At 35.7% G+C, this 16,874-nt stretch overlaps 1 protein-coding gene across 1 annotated transcript; it reads right to left on the reverse strand.

Annotated features, from left to right (window-relative positions):
• Positions 1-13,721: 13,721 nt before the first annotated feature.
• Positions 13,722-16,143, reverse strand: LOC105766318 (ervatamin-B). Its single transcript, XM_052629973.1, has 2 exons — positions 15,718-16,143; positions 13,722-14,418 (listed from the first exon to the last, which is right to left on the reverse strand). Exons 1-2 carry the CDS (start codon positions 16,139-16,141, stop codon positions 13,826-13,828), a joined length of 1,017 nt encoding a protein of 338 aa, XP_052485933.1. The 5' UTR covers positions 16,142-16,143; the 3' UTR covers positions 13,722-13,825.
• Positions 16,144-16,874: the final 731 nt, after the last annotated feature.

A 16,874-nucleotide genomic window follows, 5' to 3' on the forward strand; every position in this document is an offset into this window, starting at 1 on the left:
TTCACTTTATGTAAAGAAATTTGCTTTCTAGTAAAGTTTTCTTAAATGGAATTGAATCAAAATTGACGCCTTTTTTGCATTCATTTCATGCATTGCATTCTTCACATGTATTTAAAAATATTAAAAGATTCTAATTAATTTAAATCACTTCTCAGTTAATCTGGAAACCAACCAGCCTACTAAACACCGCTACGGTACTCGATCAAAAACTAAGGACATGGATCAAATGATGGAAAAGCTAGAACAGTTCCAAAAGGAAATGCAGGAGAAGCTTCAAAAGCAAATGAATGAGCAGCAAAAAATGATAGACAAAATGATAGAATCTCAAGGGAGTATGATAGCTCAGTTGACTCAATGGTTGAACAAGGGAACTGATAAAGGAAAAGGCTCTGTGCTCAATGTTGAAGAGGGAGACAATGAGGGATTTGTATATCCTCCAGAATTTACCCCCCAGCAAGTTGAGATATACCCGCGTAGGTCCTTTGTTACCATTAAGCCTCAGCAATTCCAAGACGACGCTGCAACGCTAATGAATCTTCAGGCTGGATCAGGCTCTAATGCCGGAGTCAACCTTGTTAATCCTGCTATCATTGACTTCGATGAAATGGCTGGGAAAGAGAAAATGAATGATGAATTGCTAAAACAGCTAGAGGAAAAGTACAAATGGCTGAAAGAGAAATTTAGAGCGATGGAATGTGCGGAAAGCTACTATGGGATGTATGCTAAAGAATTGAGCCTGGTTCCGGATTTAGTACTCCCTTACAAATTCAAAATGCCAGAGTTTGAGAAGTACAATGGAACTAGTATCCCCGAAACTCATATTACCATGTTTTGCAGACGAATGGCTAGTTACGTCAATAATGACCAACTCCTAATACATTGCTTCCACGATAGCCTCACAGGGGCAGCATCCAAGTGGTACAATCAATTGAACCGTACCCAGATTAATTCATAGAGAGATCTAGCACAGGCGTTCATAAAGCAGTACAGCCATGTGACTGACATGGTACCTGATAGGATCACTCTGTAGAACATGGAAAAGAAACCCGGTGAAAGTTTTAGGCAATACGCACAGAGATGGAGGGAGGTTGCCATCCAGGTTTAGCCATCTCTTCTAAAAAGAGAGATGACGATGCTTTTTGTTAATACATTGAAGGCCCTATTTATTACACATATGTTAGGAAGTGCTACTAAAAGCTTTTCTGACATAGTTATGAATGGCGAAATGATAGAAAATGCTATCAAAAGCGGGAATATAGATGCTGGAGAAAGTAGCAGAAGGTCGGCCTCGAAGAAAAAAGAAAATGAGGTCAACAACACAAGTTCATATTCAAAGACGATTACGGTGAATCAACCGGGAAAAGTGGCTGTTAACCAATAAGGATCATCAAAACGGGGATTTGACACAAGGAAAAATACGGAGAAGCTTCAATTTACGCCAATTCCAATGTCGTATAGGGAGCTATATCAGAATCTATTCAATGCATACGTGGTTTCCCCTTACCACTTGAAACCTCTACAACCCCCATACCCCAAGTGGTACGATGCAAACGCATAATGCGATTATCACGCAGGAATCATGGGGCACTCCATAGAACATTGCACGACGTTCAAGAAGCTGGTAGAAAGACTCATAAGCATGGGTGTCGTTAAAGTGGATGATTCACCCAGTACAGAGAATCCATTACCTAATCACAATGAAAATAGAGTAAACATGATAAGAGGGAACACGAGTAGGAAAATCAAGGGAAATATTGCAGAAGTGAAGATTCCTTTGAGATGGGTCTGGAAGAATATGGTAGAAAGAGGGTTGCTTGTATTGAATTCAGAAAGAAGCTTTGAAGGGGTGGAAAACTACTGTGGGTTCCATCATGAGGAAGGACATGAGATTCAGGAATGCACAGAATTCAGAGCCTTGGTTCAAGGCCTGATGGATAACAAGGAAATGGAGTTTTATGAAGAAGTTAAGGAGGAGGGGAGTATCTGCACATCTAAATCCACGAAGGTTCCAAGAGTAGCACACAGCCTGTGGTCATCATCTCGCGACCAAAGAATGATAAAGTGAGAACGCCAGTAATGCCAAGGATCATAATAAAGAAACTTGCAACCTTTTCTTACCAAGATAATAGGAAGATTCCATGGAGCTACGAGTGCAATACAACTGTCCCTGGAATGGAGACTACAAAGGACCATGATGTGAGTGCTGATCCAGAACATGTGAAAGGAAGGGCCGTAATAGTGGAACAAGAAGGGAGAATAGCTGAGCCTGTGTTGTCTATCAATAAGCCAGTAAAGGAGGAAGAAGCCGTGTAATTCCTTAAATTCTTGAAGTACAGCGAGTCTAATGTTGTCGAATAGTTGCACAAACAACCAACTCGCATATCCATACTAACCTTGCTCTTGAATTCAGAAGTACACCGAAGTGCGTTGATGAAAGTCCTGAACGAAACTTATGTGGCCAACGATATTTCTGTCAACAAATTGGATCGGTTGGTCAATAATATCAGTGCTGATAACTTCATATTCTTCAACGATGATGAAATATCGCCTGGGGGCGTGGGATCTACTAAGGCTTTGCATATCACTGTACTATGCAAGGGGCATATTTTGCCAGGAGTATTGATTGACAATGGATCAACTTTGAACGTGTTGTCATTATTCACACTTAACAGGCTTCCCATAGACAGCTCGCACATGAAAACATGCCAAAATATAGTGAGGGCGTTTGACGGTACAGAAAGAAAGGTCATGGGAAGAATTGAGATACCTTTACTGGTTGGCCCAACAGTTTATAAGGTAGATTTTATTGTGATGGATATCAAACCTTCCTACAATTGTTTTTTAGGAAGACCATGGATACATTCGACAGGGGTAGTACCGTCATCATTATATCAGAAGCTGAAGTTAGTGTTAGAGGGTCGGCTAGTGACAATAAACGCCGAAGAGGATATAATAGCAACTGTATCCAGTGAGATAACTTACGTGGAGACTAATGACGAGGCGGTAGAATGCTCATTTCGATCTTTGGAGTTTGTAAATGCAGCATTTGTTCCTGAAGGGAGCAAAATTTTGGTGCTTAAATTATCCAAAACTACAAAGATGGGTTTGCAGTTGTTAGTAGGAAAATGAGCTTTACCTGGAAAAGGCCTAGGGAGATATCTTCAAGGGAGGACTGAGGTTCCAGTGCTGAAAGAAAAGCAAGATCACTTCGGCTTAGGATACAAGCCAAACAGAGGACAGAGAAAGAAGAAGTTAGAAAAAATGCAGGATAGAAGAAGGGCGCGTCTAAGTGGGGAGGAAACTAAATGGGAGCCAATGATAATTCCACACGTGTCCAAAACTTTCGTATTTGGAGGAGTTATTCATTCTGAGAGAAAGATGCCAATTAAGGAAAACATCGAAGAGACGTTGGGAAATATGCATATCAATGCCATTCATGAGCATGCGAATGAAGAGAGGAGCTGGTTAGACATTTGTCCTTATGAACCTGGGAGTGTTCTAAATAATTGGACTGCGGAAGAAATACCTGAAGTCTTTAGAACTATCTCAGAGTAATATTCAGAACAAACTTGTTGTTTTAGCCTAGAAATAACAAGAACTCTTTTGTGAAATAGGCTTACGTTTAAATATCATTATTTTAATAAAATACATCTTTGCAATCGTTTCGAGCAGATATTCTTTTATTCTTTCCATACAAATAAATCTATTCTTTCATTTATAATCACATTGCACAAGTAATTATACATAAATTCATACATTCTTTTGCAACCATATTAGGTCCATGTATATCAACGACGTGAATGACGCCGTTATGAAGTTAGAGTGTCATTTTGAACGAAACATGTGTTTAGAGGGATCGCACGACTTTGAAGGTGATGAAGATTATGGTTTATCTCTAGACTTGTTGAGGATGGTAGAACAAGAAGAAAAACAAATCCTACCTCACAAAGAATCAGTAGAAGTTGTGAGCTTGGAAGAAGGAAAAGAGGTGAAAACTAGAATTGAGATTGCCGCAAAGACAAGACGGGACCTCGTTGAATTACTCCAAGAATTCAAAGATGTCTTCGCATGGTCATACCAGGATATGCCCGGATTGAGTACTGACATTGTAGTGCATCGCTTACCTATAAGGGAAGATTGCAAGCCAGTTCAACAGAAGCTCAGAAGAGTGAGGCCTGATATTGTGCTTAAAATAAAAATGGAGGTCAAGAAGCAGTTTGATGCTAGATTTTTACAGAAGGTCAAATATTCTAAATGGGTAGCCAACATCGTTCCAGTTCCCAAAAAAGATGGAAAAGTATGAATGTACGTGGATTACAGAGATTTGAACAAAGCAAGCCCAAAGGACAATTTTCCATTGCCACATATTGATACTCTAGCCGATAATACGGCGGGATATTCGCTATTTTCTTTCATGGATGGGTTCTCAGGATATAATCAAATAAAGATGCATCCGGAGGATATGGAAAAAACTACATTCATTACTTTGTGGGGAACATTTTGCTATAAAGTAATGCCATTCGGATTAAAGAATGCGGCAACAACATATCAGAGAGCCATGGTAGCCTTGTTTCATGATATGATGCACAAAGAAATTGAGGTGTATGTTGATGATATGATCGCCAAATCCAGAACAGAGGAGAAGCATGTACAGGTCCTAAGAAAATTGTCCTTAAGACTAAGGAGGTTTCAGCTCAAGCTCAATCCGACAAAATGCACTTTTGGAACCAGCTCAGGAAAGTTATTGGGCTTCATAGTCAGTGAAAGAGGAATCGAGATTGACCCAGACAAAGTCAAGGCAATACGAGATTTACCACCACCACGTACTCAGAAAGAAGTTCGAGGTTTCTTAGGAAGACTAAATTACATTGCTCGGTTCATTTCACAGTTGACCGAGAAATGTGATCCCATATTTCGCCTATTGAGGAAACATAATCCTGATGTCTGGAATGAAGAATGCCAGAAAGCCTTTGAAAAGATAAATCAATACTTATCTAACAATCCAGTGCTGTCACCACCTAGCCCAGATAGACCATTGATTTTGTATTTGACGATGTTCGATAACTTCATGGGATGCGTGTTAGGTCAACATGACGCGACTGGAAAGAAGGAAAAGGCGATATACTATCTCAGTAAGAAATTCACTGATTGTGAAATGAGATATTCGCCTATCGAAAAACTATGTTACGCCTTGATTTGGACAACCAAGAGGTTGGGGCAATACTTACTCTATCACACGACTTGGCTAATTTCAAAATTAGACCCTTTAAAGTATATGATGGAATCAACGGCATTGAATGGAAGAATGGCAGATGGTAAATCTTGCTTTCTGAGTTTGATATCGTATATGTAAGTCAGAAGGCCATCAAGGGGAGTGCGATAGCAGATTTCTTGGCTAGCAGAGCTTTAGAAGATTATGAGCCTCTAGACTTCGATTTCCCGAATGAAGATTTAATGTATGTGGCAAATGTTGAAGAGGATCCCCAAGAAAATCATTCTTGGAGATTAAACTTTGACGGAGCATCGAATGCGTTAGGCAATGGGATTGGGGCAGTCCTGGTGTCTCCGAATGGAGATTATCATCCTTTCACCAGTAAATTGGACTTTGATTGCACTAATAACATGGCTGAGTATGAAGCTTGCATCATGGGTATACGGGCAGCCATAGAGCGGAAAATTAAGACATTAGAAGTGTACGGAGACTGAGCATTGGTAATATACCAACTAAGAGGGGAATAGGAGACAAGAGACCCTAAGTTGATCCGTTATTGGAGATTGGTTCTGGAATTGATCGAAGAGTTTGACAACATTATCTTTTGTTATCTCCCACGAAAAGAAAATCAGATGGCTGACGCTCTTGCCACTTTAGCCTCCATGATTAAAGTGAAGACATTAGAGGACATGAAGACCATTCAAATTAGTATTTATGAGATCCCGGCCCACTGCTACAGTATTGAAGAAGTGGAGAGTAATGATCATCCCTGGTACCAAGATATATTACTATATGTGAAGAATCATGAATATCCTGATTAGGCAATGGAGAATGATAAGAGGACATTGAGGAGATTAGCTATTGACTATGTCCTAGATTGAGAGATTCTGTACAAAAAGGGAAAGGATCGAGTACTGTTGAGATGCGTGAATGCTGTGGAGGCTAAGGATATTTTAGAAGAAGTCCATGAGGATATTTGTGGAACACACGCCAATGGGTTCACCATGGCTAGATAGATCATGAGGTTCGAAAATTACTGGTCCACCATGGAAGGAGATTGCATTAATTATGCCAAGAAGTGCCATAAATGCCAAATTTATGGGGATAAAATGCATGCGCCTCCCTCACCTCTTCATGTTATGACTTCCCCATGGCCTTTCTCCATGTGGGGGATGGATGTCATTGGGCCAATATCGCCGAAGGCTTCTAATGGACATCATTTCATTTTTGTGGTTATTGACTACTTCATTAAGTGGGTAGAAGCAGCCTCATATGCTAATGTCACGAAGTCAGCAGTCAGTAAGTTTTTGAAGAAAGAGATCATATGTCGATATGGAATGCCTGAAAGGATCATATCTGACAATGCACTGAATTTGAACAACAGCACAATAGCAGAAGTCTGTGAACAGTTCAATATCAGACACCATAATTCATCACCGTATCATCCAAAAATGAATGGTGCAGTAGAGGCGGCCAACAAAAATATTAAGAAGATTGTGGCTAAAATGGCTGAAACTTACAAGGTTTGGCATTAGAAGTCACCGTTCGCTCTTCTGGCTTACCGAACATCTGTCAGGACTTCTACTGGGGCAACACCTTTTTCTTTGGTTTATGGAATGGAGGCTGTTTTACCTATTTAGGTTGAAATTCCTTCTCTCTGGGTATTGGCTGAGCTAAAGTTGGATGAGGTCGAATTGATCCAATCTCAGTATGATCAGTTGAACTTGATTGAAGAGAAAAGACTAAAAGCTATTCGTCATGGTCAAATGTATCAGAAGCGAATGATGCGAGCTTATAATAAGAAGGTTCATCCAAGAGAATTTCATGAGGGGGATTTGGTTTTGAAAAAAATCCTCCCTTTACAAAAGGATGTCAGAGGGAAATGGATGCCAAATTGGGAAGGACCTTATGTTGTAAAAAAGGCTTTTTCTGGAGGTGCTTTGATTTTGAATGAAATGGATGGTAAAAGCTTACCGAATCTTGTAAATTCTGATTCAGTCAAGAAATATTTCACTTGATGGCAAAAGAGGAATCAAAGTGAAAACCCGCAAAGGGCGCTTTGATCCTTAAAAAAATGGAGAGGCCAAGGCGAAAACCCGAAAAGGGTGCCTTAAGACTAAAGGGGGTTTGAATTGAAAACCTGAAAAGGGCGGCTCAAACACTATCAGATTGGGGCATATGGTGATCCTGCTACACTTAAGTCAACAAGGAAAGGATATACGACGTCTTGGGGGCATCGACAAAGTGCTGTAAATCCCCTAAACACATGTTCAATTCAGAATGGTTCTTGGTTTGCACGGAGAAGTTCAAGCGGCGATATCCAAGGCACCTAGTCTTCATATAACTTGTACCGAGTTTGTTTTTTCTTGTAAATACTTCATTCTTCGATGTTCTTGAATACTTTTTCTTTTCAAGACATTTGCTATCAATAAATTCTTTTTTTATTATTCGAGTTATCCATTGAATTAATTCATTTCTTAGTCAGTATCTTAATCTTTGAGCAAGCATGTTGCATTAGAATAATGATTAATGGACTAAAAAACTTTCACAAAAGAAGTTTTGCATATTACTTTTGGAATTTCTAAATAGTTTAGTAACCTGAAACAAGACTATTGTTTAGAACGTACCAATTTTAAAAGTTGAAATGTCAAAGAAGGAAAGTCTAAATCAAGACTGTTCTTTCAGATTTTGCTATCCAAATGTTGATTGGACAAGACGACAAGAAATCTTGATTGGTGACAACGTTTCAAGGAGTAGGAAGAAGTTTCCTTTGGAAAAGAAACTCTTCATTTGCACATAAGAATTTAGTATGATACTTGGGGAATGGTGTAAATAACCAAGGTGTTTCATGATTCGCATCCTCGAGGGAGGATTAAGGAAAAGCTAATTTTTGCATCCCAGTAGATTGATCTTTGAGATTCACAGTGGGGGCAATTTGATGTCAGTTGAGCAAAAGGCGTTGTAGCACGTCAGCGATAAAGCCTTAATAAACTTTGGAGTAATGATAACTTGGGTGATAATGAGGGATCATTCTCGAAAAATGACATTATGCATTCATTCAAATGTCATTCATACATGTCTAGTTAGGAGCATTTGATTCATTTTGATCATAGCGTCCTAATCACTAGGCATAATTAGGCTCATTATACAGGTCAGGTTCCCCAGAGGATAGATAAGTCTAGATAGTAGATCTTGCTTTCCTACATTGACAGTGAAGCAGATTGAAGATCTCATCTAGTCTTATCTCCCTGAAGTTGCAGTGGAGCAGACTAAGTAAGCAAGTCTTATCCTCCTGAAGTTGCAGTGAGGCAGACTGAAGATGGCAAATCTTATCTCCCTGAAGTTGTAGTGGAGCAGATTAAAGCCGATAATCCTATCTCCCTGAAGTTGCAGTGGAGCAGATTAAAAACAAAGATATTATCTCTTTGAAGTTGTAGAGAGCAGATCGCATCTAATCTTATATCTCTGAAGTTGCAGTGGAGCAGATTAAAGCTGATAATTCTATTCCCTGAAGTTGTAGTGGAGTGGATTAAAATCAGATCTTATCTCTCTGAATTTGCAGAGAGCAGATCGCATCTAGTCTTATCTCCTTGAAGTTGCAGTGGAGCAGACTAAGTAAGCAAGTCTTATCCTTCTGAAGTTGCAGTGAGGCAGACTGAAGATGGCAAATCTTATCTCCTTGAAGTTGCAGTGGAGCAGATTAAAGCCGATAATCCTATTCGCTAAAGTTGCAGTGGAGCAGATTAAAAACACAGATCTTATCTCTCTGAAGTTACAGAGAGCAGATCGCATCTAATCTTATCTCCCTAAAGTTGCAGTGGAGCAGATTAAAGCCGATAATCCTATCTCCCTGAAGTTGTAGTGGAGTGGATTAAAATCAGATCTTATCTCTCTGAAGTTGTAGAGAGCATATCACATTTAGTCTTATCTCCCTGAAGTTGCAGTGGAGCAGACTAAGTAAGCAAGTCTTATCCTCCTGAAGTTGCAGTGAGACAGACTGAAGATGGAAAATCTTATCTCCCTGAAGTTGCAGTGGAGCAGATTAAAGCCGATAATCCTATCTCCCTGAAGTTACAGTGGAGCGGATTAAAATCACAGATCTTATTTCTCTGAAGTTGCAGAGAGCAGATCGCATCTAATATCATCTCCCTGAAGCTGCAGTGGAGCAGATTAAAGTCGATAATCCTATCTCCCTGAAGTTGCAGTAGAGCGGATTAAAACCTTAGATCTTATCTCTCTGAAGTTACAGAGAGCAGATCGCATCTAGTCTTATCTCCCTGAAGTTGCAGTGGAGTAGACCCCAGAAATAGAGCAGATCGTATCAAATTCGTCTTTAAGTTGCGGCAGATCAAGTTGAAGCTACAAGTCTTATCTCCCTGAAGTTACAGTGGAGTGGATTGTAGCATCAAAGCTTATACCTCTGAAGATGCAGTGGAGGAACGAGGCTACTTGCAGAAGAAGAGTACCAAAGTCCAGTACGACCGGGCAAAATTGGGCGTTTTAAAGTCTTTGCTTCGTTCCTGTTACACGAAAATGAGCAAAGAGGGGCAGCTGTAACACCCTATTTTGGCCGGGTCTAAAGAACCCAAATTACAAATGGGCTTAGGTGGCCCAAAATCTAAAATGAATAGAGGCCCAAATGCCATGGCCCAGAACAAATAAAGAAACCCTAGGGTTTCTACGGAATGCATCAGTGCCGTAGCTCATCCGCGCCGCAGTCAAGAGCCGAATCTTCATGCGATCTTCACCTGCACAACAAGGAAAGAAATAAACAAAAAAGATAGAAAGAAAAATCAAAGATTCGTAAATCGAATCAAACAAGATTTGTTTCTTTCTTTTATTTTTCATTTCGCTATAAAAAAGCCATGAACATACTGTAATAGGGATCCAAATTTGAAATCAATAAAGAAATAACTACTTTCAATCAAAAACAGAGAACTCAATACAGAGCAAAGATCAGTCCAAAGGTTTATTTTTACAGCTTTTTTATTTGTTTTATTTTAATCTACTTTTTTTTCTTTCTTCATTCGTATAATAAATAAAATAAATAATAAAGGGAAAGAAACAACATGTTTGCTTCTCAAACGGTCGAGGGAGCCACCCCCGAGGATCAATGGCCGAAAATCGAAAGGTTGCTTGACATTTTTTAGGCTTTTTGTGGATTTTTTGGAAGATTTGAACTCAAATCTGGGCTTGGAAGGGTCGAGAGGGCCAAAAGGGTCATTTTCTCTCTTTTCGGCCATCGCAGACGGCGGTGCCGGCGCTAGAGATCGGCGGCTGGCGCGGTGGCTGATGACCGATCAATGACCGGGCCCTAGTCGGAGAACAGGAGGAGGGAGAGCTTTTGAAGGGTTTTTTTTCTGTTTTTTTAAGGGACACGAAAGAATAAATTTTTTTGGAATTATTTTGGCTTAAATAGGCTATTGAAACGATGTCGTTTCATTAGGCCTCCCCAAGTGCTAAAACGGCATCGTTTTGGGGAGGCCGACCCGAATCTGACCCGACCCGTCCTACGATCAGCGTGTTTTTATGCGGAGGGGCAAATTGCACTTTTAGCCCCTCCGCTTTTTAGTATTTTTATAATTAAGTTTTTATATTTTTAAATTCACCCTTTTATTTATTTTCAATTTCAATTTAACCCTACCTGAACGACGCTGTTTTAGAGGAGAAGGGAAAATTTCCCTTCCAGCCCCTCTATGTAATCGCGTGTTCAATTTAATCCTTTGGATTTTATTTATTTGCAGATTTGCCCCCAGATTTTTCATATTCAGTTCAATTTAGTTTTTTTTCATTTTTTTAAATTAATTAACTTCCGTAATGTAATTATTTCTTTTTTCGTAATTAGTTTTTATTTATATATATATTTGTTGTTTTTATTTATTTATTTATATATTTTTAAACAAATATTTTTATATGTACGTATATTTATTTTTAATATTGTAATTATTATTTAATATTTATATATATATACATATATATACTTTTATGTATCCATTTATTTTCCTTTATATATGTATATTTTCTATAATGTAATTATTATTTTATTTTTATATGTACATGTGTATATATATTTTTAACAAATGTTTTATTTATATCCATATGGATATTTATTCTTTTTAAAAAAGCTCAAATATATATATTTTTAAACACCTATTTTATAATCTATATATGTTTATCTATTTTTCTTTATATTCATAAATATTATGTATTGCATATATATATAAGTTCCATAACCCAAAAATTTATTTGTAAATCATATGTATATTTTAATCTTCATAATTTCTATGTTCATATTATACATATTCTTTTCTTCATTTATTTTGTTTGCTTTCCTCATTCGTTATATAATTGTGTTTACATTTAATATTTTGCATGTCATGGATTATTGTCTTTTCATTTCGTTTATTTATTTGTTTATATTATTTTTATGCCATTGATGTATTTATTATTGTTGTATTTATTAGTAGCATTTGTACATATAATTTAACATTACGTTATCTTTTCACTCAAATTTAGAAATAGAACTTTTCAAAATAGAGATAATACTCGTATTTAGGATTTTCAAGAAAATTGAGCTCTAACGTATTGGGTTCCGATTTTCTTCGTAAAATCTAACAATCGAGGATTGCTCTTTAGTCAAACAAAACAAAACTTGCCATCAAGAATTCAATAGGTTGTGTCCTAACATATTGGATGTGACACGTTGATTTCTCGAGCCAAAGATTTTTTTAAAAAAATAAATGAAATATTGAATGTTTGGAATTTTAGGAAATTGTGCCCTAACGTATTGGGTTGCGATTTCTTCATAAATTTTAAACAATTAGATATTTTCTTAAATTTTATACGAGTTTTTTGGACCAACTCATCTTGAAGAGAATAAAATGTTGTGCCCTAACACATTGGGTGTGATATTTTTCTTTTCAAAAAGAGAAAGTCTTGATAAATAATTTAATTTAACTAAGGATAGTATTTTTTAAACTCTCGACTTTAAGACATTAATTAATTAATTTGGTACCAATTTTTGGGTGTTACGAGGGCGCTAATCCTTCCTCGTACGTAACTGACTCCCGAATCCGTTTTTCTGAAACTCGTAGACCAAAGTCGTTTTTTTGGGTGATCCAATCACACCTTAATAAAAGATTAGTGGCGACTCCAAATTTTTATCGACACCTAATTTTCGTTTTTTTAAAAAAATAAATAAAAATGGTTTCGACAATCATTGTGAGAACAAAATACTACTAGAGGACTTTTACTAGAATGCAGATGAAGTAAGGAAAGGATTAGTGAAGTGACTGTCAATGTGAAGGGATGACTCTTATAGACTAAGGAAGGCATGATTATGTAATCCTATTCAACTGAGCTTAATTGAATAGTTTTATAGCTTCCTTCCATCTTATCATTGTGAGAACAAAGTACTACTAGAGGACTTTTACTAGAATGCAGATGAAGTAAGAAAAGGATTAGGAAGTGGCTGTCAATGTGTAATCTGTTTGGAAATTAGTATATCTTATATTACTTTGTGTAGGCTAGAAGTAGATAAAGGACTAAGAAGTAGCTCTCATTGATTTATTGGTGTGGGAAATTTTTTATTAGATACGTGGTACTTTTTCAATGACAAAACCATGAAATTGATAAAGCATTTATTATGGAAATAAAGTTAAGTAAAACGTGGAAAAAGATTAAATTACAAGTTTTGAAAAGTTCAGGATTAAAATGAAAATATGACCAAAATGAAAAAAGTAAGTTATTGGTGATGAATTGACAAATATAAGAATAGGTGGGGATATGTATTGGTAAGATGAAAATTTTTTTAAGACTAAATTGAAAAGATGGGAAAATATAAAGACTAAATTATAAATTTCCAATTTTACTGAAAAAAAAGGTGAAATATGTAATTTTGTGTTGGTGTGTGTTTGTAGGTGATTGTATTGTTGTTGTGTTTAGGAGGGATGTTCAAACGGTTAACCGAACCGAACCGAACTAGTATTAATTTAAGTAACCAAATTTTTTTACTTTTAACTATTAATTGAATCGAAAATTTTTCAAAAAATATTAACCAAACCGAAATTTATTTGTTTATTGTTTTCTTTGTTAAAAAAATATAAAAAATAAATAAATTGATAACGTTCATTGACCGAATTAAAACTACATATAATTTGTATTATTGATTATTAATTAAGTTAATTACCCAATTTCAAACCGAATTAACTGATAACCGAACTTCTAAAAAATTATTAACCAACCTCCGACCGAATTAAATCGATTAATCAACTAATTAATCGAATTAGATCGATTCAATAGGTTAACTCGATTTTAACTGAAATTTGAATACCCTAATATTTAGGCATGATGTATTGTTTTTTTTTTTCTCTAATTTGGTTTGTCATCCTTTATGAGATTTAATAAAATCTAATATATATTAATCTTTGTAAACTTCGTCCTCCCGAAGTAATGAAATGGCATTTTAGTAAAAAGAAAAAATACAACACATATCTTAGACCATTTAACACTGCTAATTAATTATCGTAACTTACCTATCAGTATGCTCGAAAATTAGTCAAGCAGTACAACCACATATATATATATAGGTAGAGAAATGTCCATTATATGAACTTACATAACGGGATACGAAGCTTTCATGGCGATACCACATAAGCCACCTGGTGTATTCGCGTCCCTTTGAATCCTAATATATCCATTTTCACCCAAAGTTTCTCCCCATGAATTCTTAACCAGCCAGTAGTTTAAACCTTCTTCACTTGTTCCGTATCCGACAACGGTGACTGCATGGGAGAGAGCATTGCCACAATCTCCGGTAAACACTCCCCCGCTGTAAAACCGAAAGTCTTGTCCATGGCCTTCGATTGCAACTGAGACAGGTTGACTTGCGACGACCATAAGCAACGCTTCTTCGTCGTTTTCAGGCACCATTTGATATTCATTGATGGTGGCGACTTTGTTTATCTGTTTCTCAGTGTCGCAAGTTTCTTGCGTTTCTTGATATGGGTAGCTTTCTTCAGTAGTTAGTCCTTGGTTTCGGATAACGTATTCGAAAGCATTTACCATTTGTCCACCATCGCAACCTCTGTTTCCTCCATCTGTGCTGCAATCCAACAATTGTTGCTCAGATAATGAGATTAAACTACCAGTTTTGATTTGGACTATCCCTTCAATGGCTGCCACTGCTGAAAATGCCCAACAACATCCTGCGAAGTAAACCAACAATAACCCTTTGTTAAGTATAAAACAATTACTGAAAAAAATAAATGAATGCTTCTTGGCTGAGCAATATTTATAAAATATTTTATAGGAGTTGGGTTAGCATACTAACATATTGTACGGAAAAATTAAATAGTTACACGTGGTTGTTAAAAAGTAAATAAGTCTTATTGAGCAAAATTAATTTTTATATATTGAATTAAAAAGTAAATAAGTTTTTTGTGTTTAAAATTTAATTCATTTGTACTATTAAAAACTGTCGTGACTGACAAAATAACCAAATAATGACACATGGCTTGCCATGTGTGTTGATATATAAAGACCAATTTTTCATAATAAAAATGAATGAAATTTTTAAGAGACGAGTTTGCTATTTGATTAATGTGCGAGGATTCATTTGCCCATATTTTGAGTAGAGAGGACAACATGCAATTCGACTCCTAATATAAGAGTCTCCATAAACTTTTACCTCTTTTATTTAAAAATACTTTTTTAAATATTATAATTATACATCAATGTTAAAGTAAGTTTGCATTTTCTTACCACTTTATATGATATATGTTTTAATTTGGAATCGATCTAATATTTCTATCATATCATTTAAAAATTAATTTTTTTCAAAATATATCGAAGGATTGAAAGATTTGTATATTAATTAAATAATTTGACATTTTAATTTACTTAAACCTTGACTAATATTATTTATGTTAATACAACATCACATATGATGTTGAATTAAGCAAATATATTGCAGATAATTATTTCTTTTCTACAATGATGTAAAATTAACTTAGGGTGGGTTTAAATGGGTGATTGGGTGCTGTGTGTTTAACTTACTTTTTGTCTCATACTACAGTATCGCTACAGTATCTAATCTCACCGTCACTGTTGTTTTTATAGTAATGGTAGGTAAACGCACCACCCATCCAAACTCACTCTTAGTTTTATAGTAATATAAGTGAATTCCCTACATATATATACATTAGATTATGAGATATCTATGATGTCGATGAAAGATATTTATGTAAAAAATATATTAACTAAAATTTTATATAAAAATTAAATAAAATTTTAATTAAAATAATAAAATTAAAGGTTTAAAAACTAATGCTTTAAGCTTAAATCCCATAATGGGTACTTTTAATGATTTTATATACAAAAAAACTCTTATAATAATACAAGTTAGATTGTAAAAAGATGACTTTTTAATTAATTTCGACTGCATTTGTGTTCGATTGATTTGTAACGTTAACTTAATAAATGGTTGTATGTAAATTGAGACTTACCACATTGACCTTGAAACTTAACAGGAGTGACAGCACCTTGGGCCCTCCAATCCAAGCTTGTTGGAACATCTGAGACGTTTTGATACATAAAAGATGTTGATTCGGACAGTGTGGGATTGCCTTGCATCTTGTATCCGGTATGAGCTGCAATGAATTTATCTTGTGTCATGTCTGCAAATTCATTGAGACTTAACTTAAAACTCCTATTTCCGCCATTGTTGAAGCTCTCAATATATTCCAAGTTTTCCTTGAATATATTAAGACGCTTCTCCTTCTCTAATTTGCTCTCATATTTTCGATTATAATCAACCATCCATTGCTCATGTTTGTCAACAATGAAGGTTTCATGGATTGTTCGGGACATGGCAAGAGATGCCAATGTCCCAAAAATTAAAAACAAAAAAACATGGATTAAACTCATCATTGTTTGGCAGAGATACTACGCTAATTGAAAGATCTAGCACTCAATGAATCTATATATACTACAAAATTTGATTAAAATAACTATTTTTAATGAAGTCATCTTATGAAAAATCCAAATAAAAGGCCAATAAAATATTTGATTTAAATAAATATTTTTAATTGATTAACCCTACTACAAGTTTGTTTGTATTTGTTTTTCTTCCTTGAGTTGAAAAAATTCAACACTCCCATTATGTTAAGGGTAAATTGCATAATAGTCACCAAATTATTAATAAATTTCGTTTTTGGTTGCCCAACTATGAAAATTTATAAAATAATCGCTCGACTATTCAATTTTGGTCATTTTCTATCACCAGCCGGCTAATTGGCATAATAATAACTTTAACCCTCAACATCTAGACATTGTTATTAGACCAATAAAAAGTCCACATTTGACTTTCATTACTGAGTTGACGATAACTAATAAGTGAGTGATTGAAATATTTAATTTAAAAAAATCAAGTGACTAAATAAAAAAAATTAATAGGTGGGTGACCAAAATAGAACCAAGTGCATAGTTGGATGACTATATTTTTAGTTTACCCATTATTCATAGTTGCTGACATTCAAAATTGACATGGATTAAATTGCACAAATTTTTTAGAGGGACGAGCTTACTCAATTTCTTGTAGACAGTTGTGATTTTTATAATTTTTTTTTAAACTCAAATAAATTGTAAAAACTTGTTTTTAAAA

Source organism: Gossypium raimondii, chromosome 5 (genome assembly GCF_025698545.1).
Source record: "Gossypium raimondii isolate GPD5lz chromosome 5, ASM2569854v1, whole genome shotgun sequence".
Classification (NCBI taxonomy): domain Eukaryota; kingdom Viridiplantae; phylum Streptophyta; class Magnoliopsida; order Malvales; family Malvaceae; genus Gossypium; species Gossypium raimondii.